Source organism: Nicotiana tomentosiformis, chromosome 8 (genome assembly GCF_000390325.3).
Source record: "Nicotiana tomentosiformis chromosome 8, ASM39032v3, whole genome shotgun sequence".
Taxonomy (NCBI): Eukaryota; Viridiplantae; Streptophyta; class Magnoliopsida; order Solanales; family Solanaceae; genus Nicotiana; species Nicotiana tomentosiformis.
In genome coordinates this window covers 131,715,168-131,728,436 of record NC_090819.1, presented here as the reverse complement: position 1 = coordinate 131,728,436, position 13,269 = coordinate 131,715,168, and the positions used below count along the sequence as shown (strand labels likewise).

The window sequence follows — 13,269 nt, the reverse complement described above, 5'->3', positions numbered from 1 at the left end:
TCCTTTCGTTGTAGAACTCGTATCGGTCTGGTTTTCTTTTGTCGGTTTCCCAAAGGATGTTGTCATGAGTCCTCCATCCGGTGATGAGGATGTGCCTCTCGAGTCCCCTGCTCCGAGGCAAGGTGATGAGAAGAAAAGAAAAAAGGCCCCGAGATCCCCGAACTCGGAGAAGCAAAACCCGAAGAAGAGGCAGGCCTGCAAACCTAAGGAAAGTACAAGCGTCCTATCATTGGACTCAATCCGCTGACTGAGGGATGAACCTGAAGAAGAAGGAGAAGACAATTACGAGTTAGTGGCTCGGGTGTGAACTGCTTTGCCACGAGCCGGGGAAGTTGCTGAGAAGGCATTGGCTGAGAAATCCAAACCGGAATGGGGTGCTGCTACTTTACCACAAGCCAGGGGAGTCGAGAGAGAGACCGGGACCGACACTCCTCGAGCAGAAGAAGGTGCACCAAAGATGTGCTTGGGGCGATTGACCTTACCTGGTCTCCTCAGTTCTCTGATGCCATGATCTGTGAGGCCAGTATGCTAGAAGGTCGTTCTTACTAGGGACCTCAGGGGGTGATAGATATCCACAACTTCTTGGACGGGTTAGAGTCCACTGCCTCAGAAGATGTCACTGGGCTTGGTGACTTTCTGGTGCCAAATAAGGTACCATCATCGGGGGTAAGTGGGTCTTCTTCGAGCCCAAAGTTGGTGGATCGGTTCCCGGCCCCGAGCGTTAACCCTGACCAAAGACGGTCAATAGTTTTATCTGTCCCGGAGGATGCCCAGGTTTTCTCTTCCCCCGTGAGGATTTCTAGCTACCTTCGGTGCTTGGTGACCGAAGAGGATCGGGCCTTGATGGATGCGGTGGAAGCACCCTTCCTATTCAATGAAGCTCAGCAAGCTTTGAATCAGGTAACTTCGAGTTTCCTTTCATTATGTATATTAAGTTAAATAATCCTAATGACTTTCTTTATGCTTGCAAGCCTCGGTACTGCACCATGAGGTTTTCCTTCGATACTGGAAAGAGTTAGCCCAATACGAGGCCGAGGTTCAGGAGCTTACTGAGAAAAGGGACACTTATAAGCTTCTGAGTGAGAGACTTCTCGCCGAGTTAGAAGTGGCTCGGAAAGAGCATACCGAGTGGACCGAGCAGGTAAATCGAGTAATTAAAGATAGTGACGATGAACTGGATTCAATGGATAATGATTTGATCCTACAAGTTCGTCAAAGGCTTGAACAAATTGGGCAACTCCAGGCATAGGTAGACACTATACAAGCTAAGGCCGAGGAGTTCAAGAAAAATATGGATCTCATAACCTCGAAAAAGGAAGTTGTCCAAGCGCAACTGGCATCAGTCGAGGCCCAGCTTCATTTTGCGAAAGAGAAAACATTGGTTCATGCCAAGAAGATCGAGGAGCTCCAATCTGAGATAAACTCGGCTGTCTCTCATGAAGAGAGTTTGGCCAAGGAATTCAAGGTGGCCAAATCAGAGGTGGTTGTTGTCGAGACCAAGGCTAATGCTAAAGTGGCCCAATTCAAGGTTGATGTCGAGGTGATTCAGGCGCAGGCCAAAATCATAGTGGAGCATGTAAGGTGGCAAGCTTGAAGAGAAGACCTCGAGGGAGTCCATGCTCAGAACTTAACGGAAATTGAGAACACCAAAGTAGAAGAAGCCAGGGCCCGGAACTTGGCTTTTCCCGAGGATGATTATGAGATCTTAACCAAATATGAAGGCGAGGAAGATCCCGAGGATGAAGACGCTACCACTGGTGAGGACCAGGCCATTTAGGCCTTTAGATGTTTTTTATTTTTTTCCTTTTTCATCTTTTTGAGGCCGTTTTTGCCATTGTAAATCTCTATATGTGTGTGTGTGTGTGTGTGTATAAGGCTTTCTTTCCCTTTCAGCTTTCAAATTTTCCCTTTGCTCTATTACTTGTATTCACGGAGGCGGCTGGAATGCCTTAGCATAAAATAACTTAGGTTATGTTCGAAAGTTCAAATGAATCCTGCCTTTATATTGCTCTGTTTTAAGGCGTTTTGGGGATTCGCTGTTATCGAAAACCTTTTCCCAAAGTAGGTAGTCGAGATTATAGTTTGCCGAGGGTAGCCTTTAGAACCGGTTATGAAAAAATTTCTTTTTCGAAGGCCTAGTTTTTGTTACTTGTTTCGGACGTCTCTAAGCCGTGTTAATATGGCCATAGCCTTTTAGTTTGGGAGCTGCCCATTGGACTTGCTTTCCCAAGCTATCCGGGCTTGCCCAAGATAACAGTCCCCGAGTGGTATGGCTGTGGCCTTTAAAAATTGGGGGGGGGGGGGGGTTACCTAATAGGTCTTATGCCCCCGAGGCCTAGTGACTTGGGCCGTTTGAGTTTGTTTTTTGACAGAAGTCCCCGAGTGGGGGAGTGATCAGTCGTACTTCGGTCATAAGCGGTCCTTGAGCTCGTTACCTTTAGGAGATCGGAAGTACGAAATTCTTTAAGGGATATAAAGAGGAAATTTTTAAAACAAAAGATGATTGCAAGGAAAGTACTTTTCTTTATTCTTGTGCAAAACGGTTATACATGCGTACATGTTTTATGCAAGTGCTCGAGCAATCTATGTGGGCACAGTTCGTTTGACCGTTTGGCCCTTACAATAAATCCTACCTATCTAGACCCTTCCTTTACGAAGTAATTTCCTCGCTAAAGTTGATATCCGAATGTAATGCATATCAGAGGATAATGCTACAATTAACCTCGAATACTGTTAATGCGATCTCCGACCCTGATTTATAATCGATCTTTGATTCTAAGTTAGCACAATCCATTGTTGCCTCATTAAAAACCTTGCCTAATAACCAATTTGGGACAAAATCGGTCTAAGAAACAAAGAGTGCAACGCGTGCTTTCAGACCTAAAATTCGTGCCGCTACTTGTCGATCACCTAGCAAGTGTTAGTCCGAAATAAATGGAAATGGATGGGGTCGTACCTTAGCGGTAATATCGTTTTAAGTGAGTTACATTCCAATTGCTCGGTAGTTGTTCTCCGTTCATCATTCCGAGCTTATATGAACCTTTCCCGGTGACCTTAAGAATCTGGTACGGTCCTTCCCAGTTCGGACCCAAATTCCCATCGTTATGATTTCGGGTGTTTAGTGTGACCTTCCTTAGTACTAGGTCACCAACATTGAAGTATCGAAGGTTGGCTCTTCGATTATAATACCTCTTGATGCATTATTTTTGGTCAGCCAATCCAACAAGGGAAGCTTCACGCCTTTCATCCAATAGCTCCAAGCTCGTATTCATGGCCTCGTCATTTTACTCCTTTTTTGCATATCAGAATCTGATACTTGGCTCCCCGACTTCGATCGGTATTAGGGCTTTAGTGCCATAAACCAATGAGAATGGAGTAGCCCCGGTACTGGACTTCGCAGCCGTGCGGTATGCCCAAAGGACTTCGGGAAGGATCTCCTTCTATTTCCCTTTGGCATCGGTTAACCTTTTCTTAAGGTTTTGGATTATGGTTTTGTTGGTCGATTCATCTTGTCCGTTCCCACTAGGGTGATAAGGTTTCGATAAGATTGTTTTGATCTTATCATCTTCGAGAAACTTGGTCACTTTGCTGCCGATAAACTGTTTCCCGAACCAACATATGATGTGGTCCCAAATGAAGTTGATGGATTCCTTTTCCCTAACTTTCTCGTATGCCTACGCTTGAACCCACTTAGAAAAATAGTCAGTCAAAAAATAAGATAAATTGAGCCTTACCTAGCGCCCATGGAAGAAGGTCGACGATGTCCATTCCCCACTTCATGAATGGACATGGTGACAAGACCGAGTACAGCAGTTCCCAGGGTTGGTGAATCATCGGAGCATATCTTTGGCATTTGTCACATTTTTTCACGAACTTCTTCACATCTTTTTCCATGTCGATCCAATAATAGCTGGCTCTGATCACCTTTTGAACCAATGATTCGACGCCTGAATGATTTCCGCAAGTGCTCTAATGAACTTCCCTCAGAACATACTAGATATCTCCAGGTCCCCGACATATTGCTAGTGGGCCATCGAACATTGTTCTGAGCAAGGTTCCGTCCTCAGACAAGATGAATCGGGCTGCCTTTGGGTGCATGGCCCTCGTTTCTTTTGGATCTGAGGGAAGTTTCCCGTTCTTCAAATACTCTACGTATTTATTTCTCCAATCATAGGTTAAACTTGTAGAGTTTATCTCGGGGTGGCCTTCTTCTACTACTGACCTTATGAGTTGTACCACTGCCCCTTATGGCCTTCTCCTCGGCCGACAACCCTAAGTTTGCAAGGGCATCGGCCTCACTATTTTGATCTCGAGGTACGTGTTGCAAAGTCCATTCTTTAAACCGATGTAACATTATCTGTAACTTATCTAGGTACCTTTGTATTCATTCTTCTCTGACTTCGAATGTTCCGTTAACTTGATTCACCATAAGGAGGGAGTCACACTTAGCTTCAATCACCTCTGCCCCCAAGATTTTGGCAAGTTCGAGACCTACAATCATGGCCTCATATTCGGCCTTGTTGTTAGTCAATTTCATAGTTCAAATGGATTGTCTAACTATGTTGCTTGTGGGTGACTTCAGTACGATGCCAAGTCCAGACCCCTTTGCATTTGATGCACCGTCCTTAAAGAGGGTCCAGATTCCCGAAGATGTCCTCTAGTTCACCAACAACTCTCTTTCGACCTTGGGTATTAGGATCGGCGTGAAGTCAACCACGAAATCTGCCAAACTTTGAGATTTAATGGTTGTTCGGGGTCGATATTCAATATCATACCCGCTGATTTCTATGGCCCATTTGGCCAATCGTCGTGAGAGTTCGGGTTTATGCATTATATTTCGTAGTGGGTAAGTTGTCACAACACATATAGGGTGACATTGTAAGTACGGTTTCAGTATCCTAGAGGCGCTTAGTAAAGCGAGCACCAATATTTCTAGGTGGGCATATCTAGTTTTGGCCTCACCCAAGGTCCGACTAACATAATAAATTGGAAATTGCGTACCTTGTTCTTCCCAAACTAGGACTCCACTTGCTGCTATCTCCGATATTGCCAAATACGAGTATAGTTGTTCGTCTACCCTCGGTGCGTGAAGCATCAGCGGGCTCGATATATATCGCTTAATTTATTTCAAGGCCCGTTGCCATTCCGGGGTCCATGTGAAGTTGTTTTTCTTCTTTAGCAACAAGAAAAATCGATGACTCTTATCGGAGGACCTCGAGATAAATCACCCCAGGGCGCCTATGCACCCGATTATTCTTTGGACTTCATTCACATTGTCCACTACCGTGATATCATCGATATCTTTGATCTTTTTGGGGTTGATATCGATTCCTCGGTTGGATTCCATAAATTCGATAAATTTACCTGATCCGATTCTGAATGTGCATATTTCCAGATTCAGCTTCATATTGTACTTCTTCAATATACTGAAGGTTTCTTGCAAATGCTTTAAACGGTCCTCTGCTTACAGGGCCTTAACTAACATATCATCAATGTAAAATTCCATAAATTTCCCTATTTGTTCCTCGAACATCCGGTTTACTATGCGTTGGTAAGTGGCACCAACATTTTTTAATCCAAATGGAATTACGTTATAGCAGTATGTGCCATACTTAGTGATGAAGGAGGTCTTTTCCTGATCAACCGGGTTCATTCATATTTGGTTGTACCCGGAGTAGGCATCGAGAAAACTGAGGATCTCGTTGCCGGCTGTGGCATCGATCATGCGATCGATGTTAGGCAAAGGGAAAGAGTCCTTGGGGAACGCCTTATTTAAGTCCTTGTAATCCACCCACATTCTCAGTTTGTTCCATTTTTTTAGGGACTACTACTACGTTTGCTAGCCATTCCGGTATTTGACTTCACGGATGGACCCTATTTTAAGGAGTTAGTTACCTCGTCCTTGATAAAGGCATGCTTGATCTCGGACTGGGTCTCCTCTTCTGCTTCATCAGATGGAATTTTGGGTCCAGTCTCAGTTTATGAGTGGTGATCTTCGGTGGGATCCCTGTCATGTCGAGATGGGACCAAGAAAAACAATCCATGTTAGCTATAAGAAATTGAATGAATTTTTTCCTGAGCTTGGGAGTTAACCCCGTGCCCAGGTATACCTTTCGATCAGGCAGATGTTCGATCAGTATGACCTGATCCAACTCTTCGACCGTTGATTTAGTAGCATCAGAATCATCGGGGACTATGAATGATCGAGGAACCCCTTAACCACCGTCTTCGTCTGTCCCCTGCTTGTACAGTTGTGTCGAGGCCGGCATCGGTGATTGCTATTTGGCTTCCTGTTTTGCTTTCGAATCTGACTCTTCTATCAATGAGAGTGTTGATATTGGAATTACTTCATCGACGACAAACATTTCCTTTGCGGCGGGATGCTTCCCGTAAATCGTTTTAATCCTCTTTGGTGTTGGGAATTTTACCACCTGGTGAAGGGTCGAGGGCACATCCCTTATGTTGTGAATCCACGCCCTTCACGCCCTCCCGAACAGGGCGTTATATCTCATGTCCCCTTCGATCACATTAAAATTGGTTTCCTGAATGGTTCCGGCTGCGTTCACCGGTAATGTTATTTCTCCCTTAGTAGTTTCACAAGCCATGTTGAATCCATTTAGTACTCGGGCCACGTGTATGATTTGGTCATGTATGCCGAATTGTTCTACGACCCTCGATCGAATGATGTTGGCCGAACTACCTAGATCAATTAACACATGTTTAACTCAAGTTTTATTCATGAGTATAGATATTAACAGTGCATCATTATGGGGCTGCATGATTCCTTCGGCATCCTCATTGTTGAAAGATAGACTTCTTCCGGTATGTAATCTCGAGTTCGTTTTTCCCTCATGATTGATAATTTAGTGCGCTTTAACATCGGACCTTGGGGAATATCGACCCCTTCGATGATCATATGAGTGACATATTGAGGTTATTCTTGCTCGTTTTGCTTATTGGAATTCCTATTTCTGAAATAATTCTTTGCTAGGCCACTTAGAAACTCCCGATGGTGCATGTTGTTGAATAACCGGGCTACATCTTCTCTCAATTGTCGACAATCTTCCGTTCTATGGCCATGGGTTCCATGATATTTGTACATTTGGTTGGGATCTCTTTGGGTTGGATCAGTTTGTAAAGGTCGAGGCCATTTAGTATCTTTGATGCGTCCGATAGCCGATACGATGGCGGCTGCATCAACGTTAAAGTTGAATTCTGATAATCGTGGTGCCTTTTTAGACCCGATAGGCCTATCAAAGTTGTTCTTGCTCATGATCCCTCGAGAGCTCTGGCCTAGATCACTTATCCTTTCACTTCGTACAGGATTTCACCCAGATCCACTGCTCATACGATCTCCATTGTTTGGTTGGTACCGATCTCTATTACACCTCGGTTCTCAGTCAATGCCCCTCTTGATTCTATCAACGGGTCTGATAGGATAAACAAACCCGGAAGAAGCCCCAAGTTGGTCATCTTCGACCCTGATCTTCAATTGATAACGATTATGCACATTGGCCCAAGTAATAGCTAGGTATTCTATCAAATTCTTCTTCAACTACTGCGAAGCCATTGAGCTTCGAACATTGAGTCCTTGTGTGAAATATTGAACTGCCCAATCATCGGCGACCGGCGGCAAGTCCATTCGTTCCATTTGGAATCGAGACACGAATTCTCTGAGCATTTCGTTATCCTTCTGCCTTACCTTGAAAAGGTCCGACTTCTTAGTTTCAACCTTGATAGCCCCAGCGTGTTCCTTTACAAAGGAATTTGCAAGCATAGCAAATGAGTCAATATAATTAGGTGGAAAATTGTGGTACCATATTATAGCTCCTTTCGACAGGGTTTCTTCGAATTTATTTAGCAAAACAGATTCAATCTCGCCATCCTCTAGATCGTTCTCTTTGATAGCACATGTGTAATAGGTGACATGCTCGTTCGGGTCAGTCGTTCCATTGAATTTAGGAATCTCAGGCATGCAGAACTTCTTGGGAATCGGTTTGGGAGTCACGCTTGGGGGGAAAGGTTTCTTCACAAACTCTTTGGAATCCAAACCCTTCAATATTGACGGTGCCCCCGTGATTTGATCGACCCTGGAGTTTTAAGTTTCCCCCTTCTTGTCGTTTGCCTCGATCTTCTTTTCCCCTGACTCAATTCATTTTGTCAGTTATTTGAGCATATTCATGATTGCTTGAACGGCCCCTGATTTTTTCTCGCTCGATTTCCTTGAAGCCGATTCAACCCTATAGGAAACTTCTAGGGACGGTTCGGGCTCGATCCTTCTCGGTGGGTGATTCTGGTTTTGGAGCTAGTCGATTGCTACCTGTTGAGCCTGCAACCTTTCGAAGATCACCCACAGGCTGATCCCGCCCTCTTCACTGCCATGTGTGCTTTGAGCGACTGATCAAACATCCCTACGGGCGCTGCCCTCTAGATCGACGGCCAAATTTGCGTTGATGGCTACATGCGAGCTGACGTCGATTAGATCTACAGCTAGAACTCCATCGGGGCCAACCGGAGGTACGTCATTCCCTGGTGCTATGTTATCATTTTTGCCGTGATGACCGAAATCATTTTCCACGTGTAGGGGTGCTGACTAAGAGTTCGACAATTCGGTCATGGAATCAAAGATACTCCAAAGAACAAGTGTAAAATAGTATTTGATATGAAAGTTTGTACCAGATAATCACTATTATCCTTAGACCCACGGTGAGTGCCAAACTGTTCACCCTCAAAATTAGATAACAATTGAATTTATATGCGGTTTTAAGGATATGTGATTCAACTTGATACAAATTAAGAAAACAGATTGATATTGAAATTGACGATAAAAGAATAGATGCAAACCACATGAATTGAACAACCTTAGCCTTCGAGTTTGATAACCCTCGAACCAAGAAATGCTTCAACAGATATATGAACAGAATAACAAGATGATAAGAATTAGAAATGACAGTATATTGATTTGTGATGCGTATTGCAATGTGTGTTACAAATGATCAGACCCCATTTATATAGTAGGGGAGTACTACTCTTGATACAATTCAATACAAAGTAAAAAATCTCATGATTTGCTAATTAATCGGCCTCTCCTTGATACGTGCTGGGATTTTTGCCGTGATCTCCAACCGATCGCGGATATTTTGGCCTTCTGTTATTTGGCTCGGCAAATTTTCCTCGATCTTGTTAGGTCTCGATCTTGTTAGGTCTCGAGCTCAACGATGTAACTTCGCACCTCGGTTCGATATAACTCGAGATCGAGCTCTAACCTGTCATGTTTCAGTTTCGATTGGTCACACAATAGACGAACCCGGTTTTGACCGTATACAAAGTCTACCAATGCTTTTCAAGTCGAGAATGCCACCTAAGTATGATATTCTAATTTTATTTCATGAATTTTTCGGCTGATATTCTCGGATAGCCCTTTTTTATGCCACTGTTTATATTTTATTCCTTGTTTTAAAAGATCTACAAATATAATATATGTTGTTTACCGACGAAAAAATAGAAAATATATCGCCATCGCTTCCATATAATTATAAACCAAGTGTACATAATAGCAGTTTGGCATCGTAAGATCAACCATATTAGATTAACTGCACAATAAAACGATAAGAAAAGGTAACGAAGCTTTGTCCTAAAAAGTTTTATAAAAGAAACTGAATGCTTATATGGTCAGGGTTGGCACTTAAAAAAAAAATTCGTGTTTCTCATAACTTAATTCTATAAACTCCTAATTTCATGTGATGGCTTCATCCAAAAAAATAGGAAATATTTTCATGGTTGTTATCAACAAAAAACTTGAGTTCATCAACAAAAGTTTTAATCTAGCAATAATTTCTAGTTTCTTACTGTGACATTCGAATTATTATATCAAATATGTATGGAAGACATATACTCATTGCAGTTCAAACAATAGACCATTGATTTGAAGTTCAAGAGCAGGATTAGTTTGAAGTTCACGTGCAACTATTCGAACTTCAGAGTATTGATACAGAGTTCAGTTGCAATAATTTTGAACATAACAATTAATCTGAAGTACAAATTGTGGCATCTAAACTTAAGGCCAATGATGCATTGAATTTAAGTTCACTCGTATTCTATACCAAACTTCAAACCAAAAGAAGAAGAATAGTGTGGCGAAGAGATAGAAGTGATCATGGACGTTGGGGTCTATTGCAACGGTCTAGGGAGTGGAAACTTTTACTAGTATTCTCTCTCGAGAGAAATTGTTAAGAAGACCTCAAAACACTTAAATTGGCCACCTCCTACTTTATTTTTCAATTTCTTTTGGATTGAAAATTTTCCAAATGAGTGGCTTAAAGTGGTTGTGGCCTTTTTACATTTTCAAAACTTGTGGGTCACCTATAAGGTTTGAAAAACCTTATTTCACCAATTGTTTTTGCCATTTTCTGTTTCATCTATTCTCTATTCTCACTTTCTCTCAACCCCCTTGACCACAGTGGTTTTCGGTGGCATCAGACAAGAATCAAGCTTCAATTTTGGGTGTAATCATCTTAATAAACCCAACAAGCATTGTATTGGTGCTCAGAACTTGTCAACTTTGCTAAATCCTAAATTCTTTTTTTTTATTTCTTACATTTGTGATTTGGGGGTTTGTAGAGGAATTCATTCATGTGCATGTTCAAGATCAATTGGGTTGTGTATAACCATATCTTATATGGCGTGAGTGGATATATTTGCTGTCGCGCCCCTCTTTCTCGCGAAATCGGGTTTCGACACGTGACAACTCCTTTAAAGGAAGGTATTAAAAGAGAAAGTCACCACCTAATGGGTTTGAGGTGCGTTAGGGCACCTATTTGCAAATTACTCTGGTTTAACCAGTTTGCGTCACCAAAGATCGGGTAAGGGCTCAAATTACCTTGAAGAGAAGGTGTTAGGCACTCTTCGAGGTCCAAAACTGTGGGTCCCTACCGAACTTGAATTATATGAATTAGTCAAATAGTCAGAGAGAAAAATAAGAAGTTTGAAAAAAAAAATTATTATTAGAAAGTCCTTGAGTAAACACAGATAATTGGTTTAAAGAAAAGATGGGGGTCCTAAGTTTTTTAGCCTAAAGGATTACCCCGTGCAACATAAATAGTACTTCGTATCTCCCTCGAGGTGGAGTGTAACTCATATTATTCAGCGGGCAAAGATTATCATCTCCTGCAACCCGATTACTATCTTTGAGGTTTTACCTAAAGCGCACTAGCTGATTCTAAACCGTGCCCTATGCGTGCACTGCCCGTCCCATGCCAATGGCCCAGGAGGCATTTGGACCTCTATTTTGGATGGTTTCGAGACTTAGCTTAAGTTGCTAAGAAATGATAAAACTAGGCGCCATACAAAATAAGTTGGACTTCATATAAAAGCAAATTAGGGCTCAAGTTAGCCTCCCTACTTAGACAACAAATGCACACGAACAAATTTTCACATTAAACATTGGACAATTTCAGGATTGAGGCAAATTAAAGCAATTAGGCCCTATAGACATAGCTTCCATGTGATCTTTGGATTCGAACATGCAGGCAGTTTCAGATGCAAGATGCTACCTTTATAGACGTGATTTCTAAACAACTTTACATTTTAGGGAATCTGGTATTGCGAGCTGATTGTTGAAATTATAGATTATAAGTGGTTAAACCTATAGACATGATTTATAGGTTATTTGCGTAGTAGTTGGCAGTGATAACTATTGAAAATACTCAGAATTATCCAGTTTTATCCTATAGGCATGCTTTCTAATAGCGGCAGAGTTAAGCAATGAAATAGTGTTTGAAAGTTCAATATTAACACATTAAGGCGAGTGGTATTACCCTATAGGCAGGATTTCTAAGGATACATAGGAGCAGAACATGTTTGAGCAAATTAAAAACCTATAGGAAGGATTTCTACTTGTTTCAAGCAAACATTATAATAGACCCATTTTCCCAATTTTATGAACACCCAATTGTTATTACAACATAATTACAGGCCCAATGAATGAAATAAATTACAAAGTTACAAAATAACTATAGTGGCCTATGATAGGCCCAAAGTATACCCAGCCCAGCCAGGCCTTCAATTACATATCCAACAGGCTTCACCACAGCCTAGAAGTCATAGCCAATCAAACCCAGAAAAACAATCTTTATTTACACAAAATTTCAAAAACCCAGTAGCGAGAGCTGATCAACAGCCATTTACACAAACCAATTGGTTTATTCAGTAGGTGAAAAAGGAGGGGCACAGTTGAACAATTAGGACAAAGTGGCCCAAAGAACCTTAGACCCTAGTGTGCCAGAGTTCACAAGGGTCTCAAAATGTACCCCGAGCAGTGCTCACACAAGGTAGGTTGATAGAGAAGATTAGGGGAGGGGGCTTTGGCTCTCAGCCGGCACAAAATTAGACTCATAACAAGAAACAATCAATGAAAATAGTAATAGGTTTGGAAAAGCATTTGCAAACACTATAAGATAATCACATAATGAACTCAAGAAGCAAACTAACATATTGGGCAGGGTGTCATATGATAAGAAACAAAGAGCTTGGGATTGCAAAGTCAACATGCAAGGGCATTAGACTAGTAAAACCAAGTAATGCAACTAGTGTAGAACTTAAAGGATCAGATTATACCAAACTCAGGATTACAAAGTATAATACAAACATGATTAGATATCATAGAGTGTATCAGTCAAGGAGGATTAGTTTAAAGGATAACAGGTTGTTAGAGGTGCAGAATTGGATATGGCAAGAACACATAGAGTGGCAACCATTGTCATAGGAGCATACTCCACTTAGAGTAAAGGTCATAAACAAGTTAAGGCATGCTAATAACATCAATTAATCACTAGAAGTTCTGAATTAGGCAGAGAACATGGATTGAACCATATAATCAAGGTAGAACATTTGAATTATCAACAACACCAAACTAAACATGCTTTATTCTGTCTAAATTAACTAAGTTAGGTGCAAAGACATTATTAGACTAGCAATTATAAGCTGAGTCACACATAAAGAGAGTAAAGGGAATACATTAGGTCGTGCAGTTTCAGAGAACATGCTAACATAAGAGAATAAACATTGCGGGGATTTAGAAACTAACCAGTGATTGTTCAATAAATAAGAAAAGAACAACCGTAAGGGCCCAGAGTCTCAAATGTGTCAAGTTCCCAAGGGTTTCAAGAACCCAGGGCAGTGCTCACACCCAAGAGATGGTTAGAAAAGTAAAAATCAGGTGGCCTTGTCTTTCAACCGGCCAAGAGCAAAATAGAACAGAATAGCAAACAA

The 13,269-nt window shown here is 41.8% G+C and overlaps 1 protein-coding gene across 1 annotated transcript; it reads right to left on the bottom strand.

Annotated features, from left to right (window-relative positions):
* Positions 1-7,555: 7,555 nt before the first annotated feature.
* LOC138898165 (uncharacterized) lies at positions 7,556-7,975 on the bottom strand. Its single transcript, XM_070184206.1, has one exon. The coding sequence runs from the start codon at positions 7,973-7,975 to the stop codon at positions 7,556-7,558; it is 420 nt and encodes a 139-aa protein (XP_070040307.1).
* Between the last annotated feature and the right edge of the window lie 5,294 nt (positions 7,976-13,269).